Below are 16,536 nucleotides of genomic sequence, written 5' to 3' on the forward strand. Positions count from 1 at the left end.
GATGGTCGTCTCTCTTTTACCTGTCATATTTATACTGTTATTTATGACACCTGCACACACTTACAGACCTGACCCGGGGCTATAAAAAAAAACACGTTGCATTCAAACAGTGGCCGCAGTGTGCACGCACGTGCATGTTACGTGCGCTGCAGGCATGTATTTCCTTAACAATGGAAACTTGGTTTCTGTGCCCAACCTCAAGAAATTGATGGCCGCAGACCCGAGCATCTTGCCACGGTCGTAAATTTACAATCCTGCCGCTTATTGAAAAATACTGGAATCACTGAAGAACTTTTCGACGCACATTTGTTCCTATCGAGAGCATCGGCCAGTCAGTCACTCATATTGACTGATTTATGATTATTATGATTGTTATTATTTCTTTCCATTTCAAACATGCTACACTCCATTGGCTGTCTTAACTGACATACTGTATCTGGCATTGTAACTGTTAACCACTTAAACCACATGAACCCTAGCGGCCCTAATGGCCAGAAATAGCAGATGAAAAAGCTCACAACGCGTCGCAATGTGCCGTGTCGTGACACGATGCAACGTGAATTACCCACTTCACAAGCTGTAGATCTGTTATTTTCACTATAGTTGAAACAGGGCTTACGTGGTACCGTGAACTCATAATGTACTTCCCTTCCTAGAAATGCAGTGCAGTCAAAAGGTAGCCTACAATAATTTGTAAATATGCAAAAGAAAATTACCTGGGCACTTCAAAAGAGACTACCCAAATAAAATTTAGCACTCAACTTTGTCTGCACGTTTTTATTAATTTGCAGGGGTGCAGTATTTGGGTGTGCAATAATAATTTGTCTTTGACATATAGTGGAGTGAAAATCATAATTACCTTAAAGGAGACACACCATGAATTTAAACAAAATATTTGATATTTAATATCATATGGTGTATGTCCCTCAAACCATTTTCAAAAGGTTTGAGCCTAAATCAACACTCAGATATACTCATCCCAAGTCAATTCTCTCAGGCTTATAAAGCACTTTCAGCTGCAATACCAAAACGTCCTGTTGGGCAGAGGGGTGCTACTGAGCAATTCTAAATACTCAGAATACATCAAAATACATGGGCAGAAAGTTTGGTGATGTAAGCAAACTTGCCATTCTGAGATGGCCTGTTCAGACACGCCCATTTTGAAAATCTCTGAAATGAGAATGAATGACTGAATGTTAATTTATTTTTTATTTTTTTGGGTACAAGAGACACTGGGGAGCCCAAAAAATAAAAATAAAATTAAAAAAAGTGAAATTCATGGTGTGTCTCCTTTAAGAACTTAAGTTCTTAAGTACGTACTCAAGTACATGCTTTAAAGAAAATACTCAAAAGTACAAATTGAAAAGTAGATTGTCAATACATTGCTGTATTGAATCCTGTCATTTCCCCAAAAAATTCAAACACTTTCCCGAAATTTTCCAGATCTGCTATTTTCACTATATTTGAAATATGGCTTCAATTAATTCATAATGTACTTTTTCCCCCTTTCTAGAAATGTAGTGGAGTCAAAAGTACAATATTTATCTTTGAAATGTAAATATCCCAAAATGCTAATACTCAAGTAAAAGTAAAAGTACTCAAAAACCAACCAACCAGCGGGGAGAGGTAAAGAATCTTTTCCTTGGGCTCCACAAATGGAAAGATTGAGTCGGAGACAGAAATAAGGAAAGAGGGGGAGACAGATAAAGAGGAATAAAGAGCAAATTATGGTGAAGAAAGACAGATTAAGATCGACAGAAAAGGAGGGCGGGTAGAGGGGAGACTACCTAGTGCTACGCCTGTAGCCAGAAATGTGTGTGTGTGTGTGTGTGTGTGTGTGTGTGTGTGTGTGTGTGTGTGTGTGTGCGTGTGCGTGTGCGTGTGCGTGTGCGTGTGCGTGTGTGTGCGTGTGCGTGTGCGTGTGTGTGTGTGTGTGTGTGTGTGTTATTACTATACTTGTGAGGGCCAAAATGTCCCCACAAATATCATAGAATTTGAGTAGACATTGTTTGAGAAATTGTTGTTTTAAGCTTAAATAATGATTTGGGGATTTCGGATTACATTAGGAAGAGATTCAGGTTGGGGTAAGGATATTGCATTTAGAGGTTAGGTTTAGGGGTTGAGGTTAGAGTTTTCATAAACTTTGAGAGTTTGAGAAAAGTTGGGCTCCAAAGTCACACACTGGAAAAATTGCCGATCTAGCGTTGTTGAGCTTGAAGATCTGCTATTTTTTCAGCTATTTTCAAAGCTGTCCTTAAATGTAGATGCCCTCACAAGTAGGCCTATAGCAGTACAAATGTGTGTGGATGCCTAAAATGTCCTCCCAAAGCAGCTGATCTCAGCTCTGAATGATGCGTCTTCCACAATTAATTTCAACCCGCTAATCTCTTGACGCCATAGCTTTACAAAACGTCTCTGTCGCATGGAAACCTCATATGTCCAAAACTGTTGCTTTTCAGGATTCAAATTCAAAAGTATCAAATTGAGCAGATCTACAAGCTCAAAATGCGTCGCTTCGTGCCACGTTTCGAGCTTGTAGATCTGCTACTTTTGATACTTTTGTGTGACGCTCGCTGTAGTATGATCAAGTAGGGTTACGAAAGAAAACTAAAAGTTAGAATATAGAGATAGGAGGTTTACGCCCGACAGCGACGAAAAGCTAAAAGTAGTCAGACGGAACAGATATCAACAGACAGTGAATAAATGTCTTTTCTTGGACCCAGACAGAGTGTGAGACAGCTAGATGATCTCAATCGAATAGCTATCACACTATCACTTATTATAACAGCTCGCTATAAAAACAAACCAAGGCCAGCAGGCTCTTTCCAAGCTCTTATTTGTGATGATGAGTTGGGGAAACTTCCAGGAAAGCCAAGTCATCTGTCTTAATTCTTTGCTGTCGAGCAGAAACCTTGTATCTCCATATTTAAAAAAAATAACTTTCTTGCACAGTACTCGTACGCGATGTTTAGCAAAAGTCGCAAAATTAGCCGTCGTATTGTGATGCCTTGTGAGCTTTTAGATCTGCTATTTTTGCTACAGAAATTTGAAAAAATCTGTCTGTCTGTGGTTTCATAAATACTGTAAGCCTACTAAATAGGAGCTTGTGACTAAATAACAACTACTTTGGATCCATTGGAACACAGGTTTTGGACATACAAGGTTTCCATGTCTGACAGTGACATTATTTAGGACATATCAGCATGAAGACGTTTGAAGCCTATGATTTACACATACCTGCAATACAAACCAAGCAATGGAAAATGGGGCTAATTATATTGGAGTAAAAGAGCTGGGGATGATGTCACTGTTTCTGCAATTTTATAGACGTGAGCTTTGGATGTGTCTCACAAGTTCAGCTCTTTTTAGCTGATGAGGTCAGAACCCAGACCCAAAGATACAATCGCTGAAAATGATTGACAACTATAAAATACTGTTCCTAAAGAAACAGTATTTGTGTGGGCTCGCTCTGTTGTTGGCATCCAGTATGTAGTAGTTAAAAAATATTGGTGTAAATAATGTTGTTATTGTTAAGTATTTGTAATGGTAAGAGTGTTGATAGTTTTAGGTGTTGCTAGCGTTAAGTGTTGATAGTGTCATATTGTCAGTGTTAAGTAAGAGCGTTGATAGTGTTAAGTATTAGTAGTGTTAAAAGTGTTGATAGTGTTAAAGAGCACTTCAACTATTTTCGACCTTATCTTCACATAATTGGTCCTTACTCATGCTAATTATAAGATGGCAACATTTCTGTTAACTCTCTCGGTGTCTCATTGGTGGGCTATGGACAGTTCAGAAACCTGACTACTAATGACATCATCGATGGGTATTCCAAGCTAATAGAAATTACAGCCTTTCTTTTCCTGGAAGATTAGCATGCTGAAATAGAAGCCATTTTTCTTGCATTAGTTAGCAATCTTGTTTGATATCACCAAACCTGCCTATGTCATTGGTAGGCAGGTTTCTGAACTGTCCACAGTCCTCCTCTGAGCGAGTAGACAGAAATGGCACCATATAACTAGAAAAGTGTGCTCCTTGGAGCACAGGTCTCTGTCAGGCCGAGTTGCCTACCCAGGGCCCGCACATTTGGAAGGCAGTCATAGCCAATTGGAATGGGATCAGAGAAATCAGACTCATACAGTACATCTAGATTACATGACCCCAGAGATAATGTGTACCGATTTGTGAGTTTTGGACATAATATGTAGGAGTAGTCGCAAAAAGTGTGTTTTGAAGAAAACACAAAATGGCGGAAAATGTAATCTGAAATAAATGGCCAGGGCCTATATGGGGAGTGATGGTCGAAGGAATCCAGGGAAAAACTTTGCACGTACAAGAGTGTGCGTGCAAAGTTTCACGGGCACTGTGTTCAGGATTTGTGGAACTTAAGTTACTTGCTACTTTGCTGATTTAGATTATTATTACAAAGCATGCAGTAACCACTTATGTCCTATTATATACTTCAGTTAATAGCTAATCTACATCTTATAGACAAATACTTAGCATTTTGTATTGCGTTATTGCAATTTTTACTTAACTAAACCAGAATACTTCTACAACCACTGATGATTTCAAGCAGTGTAAATTCAGGAATAAGCGAGTGAGTGGGATGGGCTTTAGGATTAAACTCCTGTTATTTAATGTGGGGATGTGGGTCTCAGCGATATCTAATCTGTTGTTAGTAGCCCTGCTTGTGTGTGTTGTATGGCTAAAGACAGGTGGGACTATGACAAGCTCCTCCAGTTGGCAACTCTCAAATGTCACTCCAACAGTGCACAGTACTGCTGCTGCACGGCCTCTCTACATGCTTGCACACTCACGGCTATACCATGCAGACATATCTCGGTCACTCACTCTCATGTTTGTGTTACTTATGGTTTGTTTTCTTGACCACAACGTTAAGGATGTAATTTAGATAGCATGTTCTTTAAACAGACGCTAGCCGCTACGTTCATTGTTTACCCGGTATCCTATAGTTTCAAATGCACAGATTGTTATTTCTATATTATATTGTTTAGACTGAAGCTAGGTGCTTGGTTTACCTGGGATCCTATAGTTTCTTGAGGCACTACACTGTCTCTCTGCATTCTATGCATGTGATTACCTTGCTTATTATACGTCGCTCTGGATAAGAGCATCTGCTAAATTCCTGAATTGTAATTGTTTCTCCAACAGTAGTGGTTCTCAATGTTTTCTTGTCAAGGTCCCATAAATTGATATGTATTTGGCTGCGGACACTCATCTGAAAATATTTTTTACCAGGGGCCCCCATAAGGCAAGCTCCTCATGGACCCCTGCGGGTCCCCGCACTTTCCTGCTCTGGCTGTGTCTACTGCGCAGATTTACAAGCTCACAACACGTATTGTGAGCTTGTAGAGCTGTATAAATAGACACAGCTAGAGTATAGCCTCTTTCGCTCTCTCTCTCTCTGTCTGTCTCTCTCTCTCTCTCTGTCTCTCTCTCTCTCTCTATCTCTCTCTATCTCTCTCTCCCTCTTTCTAACAACCCTCCGGAGTGCTATTCGTTTGTCAATATCTGTCACAACAACCTCATATCCCCTGTAACAGTTGCGTTCAGCTGATAATATACTGTACGATCCTGACTGTTCATTTAAAAGTGTACAGATTGAATACACTCTCAGATATAAATGTAGCCTGATTATCAGACTGAAGCTGCGTTCAAGAGGGGCAGTCCACTCAGAGAGTGGGCGGGGTCTATGGTCTGGAACCAGGCTAATATAAATGACCAGTCAGTCAGGGTTTTACAGTCTAGTCATTGAAGACAAGGCCCAGGTGCATGGCAGTGGTGAATGCTATATTTATAGTTATAGTGCTTGGTGTGGACGGCCCACGTCCGCGGCCATATACATATCAATTTGGGGGTCCTTGACATGAAAATGTTTGAGAACCATGGGGCGGCACGACAGGGTTCAAACCGGCAGTAATCAAACTGGCATCTAATTGTTTTTTTGCCGTCTCTCCTGTCCAACAGCAGCTGAATGTAATGCCATACCGCTGATGTCTATGTTTGCTTGTAATGTTTGCTCTTCATACCCGCTGTAAACCACAGCCACTAACCAATATGTGGCAGTATACCTGCTAGACTAGAGAGCTAATATGTAGCCTACAATGTTACAACACCAAGTTAAAAGTGGTGTAAGTAAGTTATATTTTTGTTAAAAGAAGTGTTAAATAGCTCTATATTCTGATAACAATCCTTGTTATATAGAGTGTTTTGTTCAGTAACAGGGGTCTTCCATGTCTCTCCAGCTCTTTAGTAAACGGAAAATATATTTTCAGGTCGAGATACCACTTTTATCCACTTAGGCGAGAGAACTCATGCAGGGTACAGGGAAGAAATTAAGTGAGATTGGAAGGAAGTGATAAAAAAAAACAATGATTACTATCAGAAAATATTTTATTTAAAATGATTTATTTATTTAAAAACAGCGCTTTTTAATTTATTGACTGAAAAAAAGATGCATAATATGACCTCCACTGAACATTATTCAGTTAGACTCAAAGGGTATTTCACTGGGGTCATTTTAACGTCTACTCAGGTTTTTGTGTGTGCACCCCACACAGTCAAGTTGCTTTATTCAATATTTAGATATTTGATATTCATTTTATCAGACTCGCTCCCTTCTTATATTAGACTAATTGCAACCACACATCCTTGGTTCTGGTGACTGATATTGTCCTTCTAGCACGTGAGGGGCCGTGTTTTTAAAACATTTTATGTTTTAATTATTACATAAAAAAATGTCTCTCCCTGCTCTTCTATTGAGCCATGTACACCCTGGTATTGGGTAGGACACCTACTGGTTGACAAGTAATACTGCCTGAAGCTCATGAGCACAATATCAGTGGGGATTCCCTCTTGGATAGGTGGTCGAAATTGTGTCTCTCATGCAGGTTATAGTACTATATTAATTATGTTAATTCATTGTCGACTATTTCATTTCTAAATGGTCCGGTGGATTTATTTAGCGCCTTCATCCAAAGGACTTTCCAATGTGCATTATATTCACACACCGACAGCGGAGGAAACCATGCAAGGCACCAACCTGCTCATTGAGAGCAGTTGGGGAGTTCAGTGTCTTGCTCAAGGACACTTTCGACACTAACTCAACTGCCCGGGATCGAACCCTTCCGTTTCCCAAGCGGCCACTTTACCTCATGAGCCACTGCCGCACCAGTGCCCCCACAGCCGCCACTCTGTTCTTATCCTGTAACACCCTGAATTCCCCTCTAAATAAAGTGTTTATCATCATCAGATTCTGGGTGGGACGTACAAGTTGCAGACTGCAGCTTTAACAATGGATTTTACTACTCTTGTTTCCTTGATAGGAGATGCTCCAAATTCACTAGTGCAGAATTTATAGATCTTTCAAGTGAAAGATCAGAAAATAATCTCCTCTTTAACCGTTGAACTCTGTACATGGTTGTAGACCAATTCAATGACATCATTTAAGGAATCAGACATGCCATGCAGTTATCTTTTTACCATTCCACCTTGTCTGATCAAAATCATTGTGAATATCTACAAGCTCAAAACGATGCTTTTGTGTGACGCTGTAGTATGATCAAGGAGGGTGTTCATTTATGAAAAAAACACAAAAGGTTCAAATAAGGAGATAAGAGGTTTCTACCCGACAGCAACGATATGTTGGATTAATGTTAATGTTTATTTTCAGACATTTAAGTTTTTCTTTGGAGGAAAAAGTCCCCATCACACAAGCTTGGTGGCCACCTTTAGTAACTCTGAGGAATCCGTAGGGGTCGTGGACGTCCTATTGAAGACTCCTGTAGCCCACTATGAACAAAGCAGCCAAAACTGATCTGACAGGATTTGAAAAACAGGAAGGAGCTGCTGTGACATATCGGTCAGCTACAGAGTAACATCCTCAGTTTCAATTTAACTCTGAGAGTGCAGGTCCATTTGGTTAGCTTTGTACTCGTTCAGAGTAACTACACAGCAAAATGTGGACTGTTAATTTCTCAAAAGTATAACCGTAGTTAGTATAACCTAAACACAAACCTGTTTAGGTTATACTAATGCAAAAGCCAAGTTTAAAACAAGACAACAAGTTTAAAATTAGATAATTCAGGCAATGCACCTTTGAGCTCCCTTTGAGGCGCAATAAACATTGTTACCATTGTTTGGAATTCGTTACTTTTTAATATATTTGGGTCTCAGTGAGTCTGTGAGTGGTTACCTGGCAACATTCAAACATTGTTCTAATTTGTAACTTTCTTTTTTCTTTTCTTTTTTTTTTTCTCTGTAAAGCTAAACATAGAAACGACACGTTACAGGGTCCTGATCATTATTGCTGTCCTCTCACAAGGTGGAAAGGGGATTTAAGTCATGGGACTCCCTTCGTTAAGCCTGCCGATGATGTGTTACATAAGATACCAGTGTATGTGTGTGTGCATGTTCTTGTGCGGGTGCACATGCATAATATGTGCACAGAGGACACAGCTAACAATGGTCAGTGAAATCATAAAAGCCTGTTGTTTGTACCACATGATAATTATGGCCTTTCTGATGTCATGCAGCCCTCTCTGATCTCCACTTGTACAGCTGTCTGGGACAGAGCTTAGCACTTTAACCTTTTTGCTCCTCAGCTCTGCACAGACACACACGCTCGCACGTACACTCACACGGACACACAGCAGGATACACAAATACCAGCGCAGACTGCTTAACACATTGACAGACCAACACATGCACACTCATAATGGTACACGTTGAAGCAAATGTGTGCTGCCTCCTGATGCGCAAGTGTGCACTGACGACTGTGTATGCGCAATGAGCGATAATGACAGATTTTAATGTGAATAAAACACTTTATCTTGAGCTCAGCTGCACAATCAGTGGGTAACGCTTGAATCCCACAGGTCGTGCCTGTTCAGCAGGGAGCGGAACTGGGAGGAATAGTGTGTTCCTCCGCTTGCGTTACACCCTCCTGGTGAAACCCCTCTCCAGTGGTGGACAAAGTACTCAACCCCAGTACTTGAGTAGACACTCCAAAAATTGTGAAAGTTACTCAGTCAAATTAGTATGTTAAGTTAAGTTCAGTACTCAAGTAAATGTACTCAGTTACTGTGTACCACTGCCCCTCACTGTCAAATGAAAAGAAGCGGCTGTATTGGAGGATACGTGAGTTTGTCTACACACCCTCCCCAAGGTGTTAGGTGTTGGCAGTAACGGGGACTGTAGGGGGGAATTGGTAATTAATACATTGGAAAGAAACTGAAAAACAAATCAAATGACGCACGTTGCTGGCTTGGTAGCCCAAAGTCCCCCAGGGTTAATACAATACCCACTACCACAAACACACACACACACACACACACACACACACACACACACACACACACACACACACACACACACACACACACACACACACACACTCAGCACATGCTTCATCAGTCATGTTAACCATTTACATCCGCTGGTGGCTATTTACTTGTGGCATCCCCACCCCAAGCCCACCCCCTTCCGTGCCCGGGATAAAATCCAACACGCTCAAAATAACCTGGGGGAGATATTAGAGTCAGCGGGGCTCTCGTCCGAGCTCCAACAACCTGCCCTTTTAATAGAAACAAAAGGCAATTACCCCCGGTATCCCTAAGAGTTAATTTAAGATGCTAAAGGTGGCCCTGTTTTCCCTTTGTAGTCTAATCTCTCAATTAATAAGCTCAGGAGACGGCAGACTGTATTCTGTTACACTCTATTTGCGGGGACAGCTCTCCCATCCAGTGGTGCCGTTTTGCCAGACAGTGGTTTCTGGTAGAAGGTGGACCAATGTTCTCCTCTCAAACATCAACCGCCACATGACATGCATACATGGCGGTATGCGTAACACAACACCATCCATAGGGCTTCCCTCGTGCCCTGAGATTCACTCCACGCAGATCACATTTCCCTAACCACCGTGCTGCTAACCTTGCACCACTGAGGACTTTTTTCTTTTTTTTTTTTACATTTTTATGTTCCAAAAACTGTCTTCCATGTCTAATCATTACATCTGCCACATTGAGAAATGCATATTTGTATGTATTTTTTGTTGTTGTTGTACTGTTGTTTGTCTAGATGTTTATGGACCACAATTAAACAAGTAGTTGGCTTTTTTTATGATTATCCATTAGGCTTTTTTTTTTTACGTACTGTCTGTACCTTTGAAACCATCAATAAAATATTCAATCAATCATTCCAACCTTTTGCGTCAATGATATGTGCAGGCGGTTGTCATAAATATAAGACAAAGTCATGATGTCAAAATGTAAAAAAAAAAAACTTAGTTAAATACTTTGTATTTCCAAAATCATCTGTGTCGACCCCGTCTTTACCTGATGAGCCGAGGAAGTAGTGTTCGAGGGCGGAGCCAAAGCCGGAGGGGTGTGTTCTCAGGTCACTGACAATGAAGGGCTGCATGGTGGCGTTCTGATCGTTGATTGGCCAGCTTTGTCCAAGGACGCTGGCACCACCGTACCATGACACGTTGGCCATGGAGAAACAATCCTGATGACACACACACACACACACACACACACACACACACACACACACACACACACACACACAAAATACTTAAAAACAATAGCCTCTTAAACAAACTGAATATTAACAGTAATACTGTCATGTAGTAGAAACCTGAGTGCAACACACAAGCACACACGCACGCACGCACGCGCGCGCACATACACACACACACACACACACACACACACACACACACACACACACACACACACACACACACACACACACACAAACACACACACACACACACACACACACACACACACACACACACACACACACACACACACACACACACCAGGGACCAAGGGTCCTTGAGGAGTTTCCAGGGGGTCCCCAGCAAAATGAGTTAATATAGCATAGCATTAGTCTGTTTAACCAAATTAACCCTATTCTATCTTCGGCTATTCAAAAATAGCTGAATACAAGCTCAAAGGCGAATGGCAATACACCACATTGTGAATCTTGAATACAACAAGAATGACAAGTCATAATAAAGCCGCATGCGGCAGGCTTTTTTGGCTCCAATCTTGTCAACAACACAACATTACCATTTTGTGTAAACAATTCACAGCAGTGAAATAAGTAGGTCTTTCACTTATGGCTCCAGAAGCATATTTACTGATATCCAGTATTTAGCTTATGTAGATTATCATTCAACTAAAATGTAACACGTTTTTGTCTCACAAGCCAAAGTCCTCTCCTACTGTACATTGTATTACTACTACTCCTTGGAAGTGAAAAACTCAGAATACATAACGCAGTGGTGGAAAGTAACCAAGTACATTTACTTAAGTACTGTACTTAAGTACAATTTTGAGGTATTTGTACTTCACTTGAGTATTTCTAATTTCCAATACTTTAACTCCTACTCCACTACATCTCAGAGGCAAATATTGTACTTTTACTCCACTACAATTATTTGAGAACTTTAGTGACTAGTTACTTTGCAGATATAAATTATAATATTATAAAACCTACATTAACCACTTTAGCCCTATTTTATACATAGGTAATTTGAAAATAGCCGATCTACAAGCTCACAACTCGCCGCGATGCGACGCGTTGTGAGCTTGTAGATCTGCTATTTTCAAACACAAGTACTTTTGGTACTTTACATTTTGATTCCAATACTTTTGTAGGCCTACTTTTATTCAAGTCAATTTTGAATTTGGTATTTTTACTTGTAACAGAGTACTTCTACATTGCAGTATTGATACTTTTATTAAGTACAACATTTGAGTACTTTTTCCACCACTGTACATAAGTGACAAAGATACAGTTCATAGTCGCTTCTTTTGTTTTGGGCTTGTTTTCATAGACAGGGTTGCTTATTTCTCTCACAAAACCTGGCAACACTGACCAGGAAGTCCTGTGCATCGTATTGTTTACATCAGATCACAGCATCCAACAGAAATTGTTTAATAATGATGGGAAAAATATAAGTTACACTTACAGAAACAAACATAGATAGGAGCAACACTACTACTACACTACTTGTGTCGCACCGAAAATAATGTTTTACCGCTACGCGCGACACGGCCGTTCGACAAACTTTAAATACTCGCAGCCGACCGAGGGACCTAACTCTATAGAGGGACAGAGAGAGAGAGAGAGAAGGGGGGGGGGGGGGGGGGCGCTGCCCTCCCTGTAGAGAGAGGCAGCCACTCTGGAGAGGAGGAGACAAGTCCCGCGGGTGCTCTGGGATTAATATTAATATTAAAATTATTTATTATGATAAAATTAAAAATTAAAAAATCGCGGCCTTTGCGATTAGCTAATCACGTGGTTTCAAATCGCGATTTCGGTTTGAAAACGATTAATCGTTCAGCCTTAGCACAACACCAACAAAGATTAGTAGTAGTAGACCTGTATGTATGATGATCAGTTATTATTCCAGACAGTGGTCTATCCAAGACGTTTTAACACGTTTAAGAGCAGGTCTCAACCAGCTCCTCATGCGACTCTCTCTCTCTCTGTGAGTAGCGTAGACTAACAGCGAGGGGCTGTGCTGCTGCTGCTGCTGCTGCCACACAACGCCGTTTAACCGAGTTATACTTCTCCAGTACAACGGTGTCTAACCGAGTTATACTTCTCCACCAACGGTGTCTAACCGAGAGAGTCCATGCAGATCACAGCTGGCTGACAAATATTATATATTATCGGAGCTATTACCTAGTGCGTCCCATGGACGCAACGACGGTGTCATGAATGCGTCCTTTCGCAATATGGTGCGTCAGCGACGCAGGACGCAGGCCTACGAGCATCTCTGAGTGGACATTACCGCGTTTGGCTAAAAACAGTTAGTAACATCATACAAGCATACAAGCTAACTATTAGCCAAATTCGGCTAGCGCTCAGACGAATCCACTGAGAGAGGCGTGTCTAGTCCCATAGCTTGGGAGGACGAGGGCGCCCATTGGCTTAAACGACAGCCAATCACGCAAAAAAAGTGTTGCAAACATGTCGGACATGTGTCGGGTTAGAGTCAGACTGAATATAGAGCCGCTATGCTTTCAGCATGCGGCTAAAAAAAAGGTTGGAATAATTTAGATTTGTTTTAACATAGCCTACCTAATCCTATCCCTACCTGGGGGGCCTGGCACAAAATATTTTCAGATGTGGGTCCACAGCCTAATACAGATCAATTTGGCCTGACAATGTTTGAGAATCACTGACATAATTGATAGAGAGATGAAGAGAAAGATGGAATGAGGAAGAGTTTTGGACGATGAAGAGTAGAGGGTGCAGGAATGGGGGAGACTGGGAGGAAGAGTGTCAATGAGTAGAGAATGAGATTTGTTGCATGAAGAGGGAAGAGGAAAGCATGTTTTGCATGCACACACACACACACACACACACACACACACACACACACACACACACACACACACACTCACACCACCTGCACACGCGCACGCGCACACGCACACACACACACACACACACACACACACACACACACACACACACACACACACCACCTGTAGGTCTTTTTGGGAAAAGTGCAACAACCCAATCATCGAATTACACTTGAGTATTAATCAGGGGGAAAAAATTAAAAGCTCTCCAAATGTAATCAGATATAGCTAGCCAACTGCATACTGACATTTTGATAAATTGGATTTGATATAGGCCTATTTGAGTTGTTGTTGTTTTCGTTTTTTCATAACTAATGACATTGTAATGCCAAAATACAGTGGCCTATATGCAGTTAGACTTTCTTAGAAAGCAGTGCACAAACAGGGGAGGAGGGATAAAATTACACATTTTCGAGTGCAACCATAGACTGTACCCCCCCCCCCCCCCCCCCCCCCGGGACTGAGGAATGGTTGCACATTTATAAGTTCTTTATTTCATCTATAGGCTACTGTATAGCTACAGGAGCAGGTGCCAGGCAGTCGTCAGGATTTGGGCTTTTCTGTGTCCAGTCACGCCACATGACGGGGTGTTATTCCCAGGAATGTTCCAATGGGGACAGATTAACTTTTCAGAACATCATAGATTAAGTGGCACTTTGATACTTATTAAGCCGGGGAAAAGTACAGTTTGTGCGTGTAAGAAGAAAAAACTAATGTGACCAGCCATGTTTTCAGGTGGAGAATTATTAGTCTAGGAACAAAGACATAGGCCTACTAATCTGTCCACTTGAGCCAATGGCTGACAAGAATAAGTGGCGAAACCAGCTAAACTACATTTGGTAACTGTCACGTAACGTGACATGCAATAAGTAGCCTATTCTTTTCTCTCTTTTTATTACATAATTGCAAAAATGCGCATTTTACAACTTGCCAAATGCATATAATTTGATTAGTCTACAATAACCCCAAATTACCAACTAAATACAAATCTTGTGCAAAATTGTTCTGCCTATTATATAATATAATATTGATCAAAGTAAAAAAGTGACATAAAAAGTCTAACGTTGGTTAAAACAATTTATGTTGCATCCAGTGGAAATATTTGCAGTGGTTCTCAAACTTTTTCATGCCAATTAAGGACCCCCAAAATGGCCAAATTAATATTTGTCTGACATTTTTTTGTGCCAGGTACCCATACAAGATTTGTGTCATTAAAATATATTATATTTTCGTAATATTTATTTTCTTATATCAAATCTACGAGCTATAAACATCTGCTATTTGCTATTTTAGTCGATGTAGGGTGAAAGTGCTTACATTGGTTTTGATGCGACACATTTTATTGAGGACCCCTGGAACCCCCTCAACCTCAAGACCCCACTTTGAGAAGTCACTGATTTATGGCACAACGGTGCACCCTAGCCATGCAGTGCACGCGGAGGAGAAGGACCCCCCGGGACCCCCCTTTACCTTGAGCTCCACATGACAGTGCACCGGCGTCCAGCTCATGCTGTAGCACTCCGTCTCCGTCTCTTCGTCCGCGTCCAGCGAGATCTTCACCTCCGCCACCGAGTCCCACGTGTAGCAGAACTCGGTCTTGTTCAGCCAGCACAGGTTCCGGACGAACGGCACCTCGGTGTCGGCGTCGATCCCCACGTTCCCGACGTCGATCTCCACGTAGGTCCTGTCCTCCGCCAGGGTCTGGATGACCAGGGACTGGCTCCTTCTCTCCCAGATCAGTCCGCTGAACGTCCCCTTGAGGATCCAGTTCTTGTTGGGCTGGTCCACCACTTGCCAGTAAATGATCCCGATGGTCATGACGAAGAAGACGGCGACCCCGAGGCAGGCTATAGCTCCCTTCCATGTTTCGTTCATCTCCTTCAGTCCCGTGTCCCACGTTACCTCTGGGATGGGGCTAGGGTTCCTATTTCGTGCGTGAGGCATGTTGTTTTTTTGTTTTGTTTTTGAAAAGTGGTGGGTGAGCAAGGATCAAATCAAACAAAAAACGTTGAAGAAATCGCTTTGGGTTAAAAACCTATGGTGGTGTCTCATCATGTCATTGTGTTTTGCAAAGTGAGGCTATAGAGTCAAATAGCCTTACTTTTATCCTTGTACTGAACCGTCCAACCGCTGTTTTGCGCAATTTTGGAAGTAACAGAGACCTGTCATGTGCAGAAAACTGTCCAAAAAATGTATTAATCCCCAACGGACAGAAAAGTGATCAATGAATATTTCACTTACCACATGCTGTTGCTTTAAAAAGTGAAAAATGTTGGAAGTAACAGAGACCTGTCATGTGCAGAAAGCTGTAAAAAAAAAAAGTATAATCCCCAATGGACAGAAAAGTATCAATGAATATTTGACTAATTTGACTTACCACATGTTGTTGCTGCTTTAAAAAGTGTTGGTTTGTAATTGCATTGGCCGCTGCAGAGCACTGATCAGCAGCCCCCAAAGCCGGGTTTGGCAGCATATGCCCTAGAATAGCTCCTAAGACGCTGACTTTGCTTGCCCTGCACTTTTTGTCCGGCTCTGACGTAACGTTACACTAGACTGTGTTTCTTCAGAAAGGTAGAGAGACGAGGGACTCGTGATGAGGAGCCGGTGGGTTTGGCAGAGACTAGAGTCCCGCAGCCCGCAGAGGGCCACAGACAACCGGGGAGGGAGTGACCCATGCCTCGCTCCCGTCCGTGCGCCCTGCTGTTGCATGATCCAGACTGCATTGGTGCATTCTCTGCACTGTAACATCCTAGACTCTAGGACCACTGGTGGTCCCCCGGACCACTGGTGGTTCTCAACTAGTGGTCCGGGGACCACCAGTGGTCCTTGAGGGGGTTCCAAGTGGTCCCCATGCTAAATGATGAAGAGTTGGAAACCAAATGGACCCTATAGATCTTTAACTCTTTAGAGTGTAAAATGAAACCATTTACGGGTTCGTTTGGTTTCAGTTTACACTCTCAAAAGTAAAATTATTGTTAAACATCTGCATTACTTAATTATTTCGTTATTTTTTTCGATCAACGTTTGCCTGTTATCTCTCCTATGGGACCACAGTGACATCAATACAGCATGGTATTGTGGACAAAATCGTATCAAAAGATAACAAAATATTCTAAGTTTTGGGTCT

At 41.7% G+C, this 16,536-nt stretch overlaps 1 protein-coding gene across 1 annotated transcript in view; it reads right to left on the reverse strand.

Moving 5' to 3' along the window:
- The window catches only part of LOC311047142 (SITS-binding protein), a 36,396-nt gene extending 20,385 nt beyond the window's left edge, over positions 1-16,011 (reverse strand). Inside the window, exons 1-2 of the mRNA XM_084059763.1 lie at positions 14,880-16,011; positions 10,356-10,527 (exon numbers count right to left, since the gene is read on the reverse strand). Of these exons, the coding sequence (XP_083915889.1) occupies positions 10,356-10,527; positions 14,880-15,353 (646 nt within the window). The 5' untranslated portion in view covers positions 15,354-16,011. The remainder of the gene's footprint in view (positions 1-10,355; positions 10,528-14,879) is intronic.
- Positions 16,012-16,536: the final 525 nt, after the last annotated feature.

The sequence above is a fragment of the Gymnoscopelus microlampas genome, assembly GCF_963454915.1.
Source record: "Gymnoscopelus microlampas genome assembly, chromosome: 6".
Taxonomy (NCBI): domain Eukaryota; kingdom Metazoa; phylum Chordata; class Actinopteri; order Myctophiformes; family Myctophidae; genus Gymnoscopelus; species Gymnoscopelus microlampas.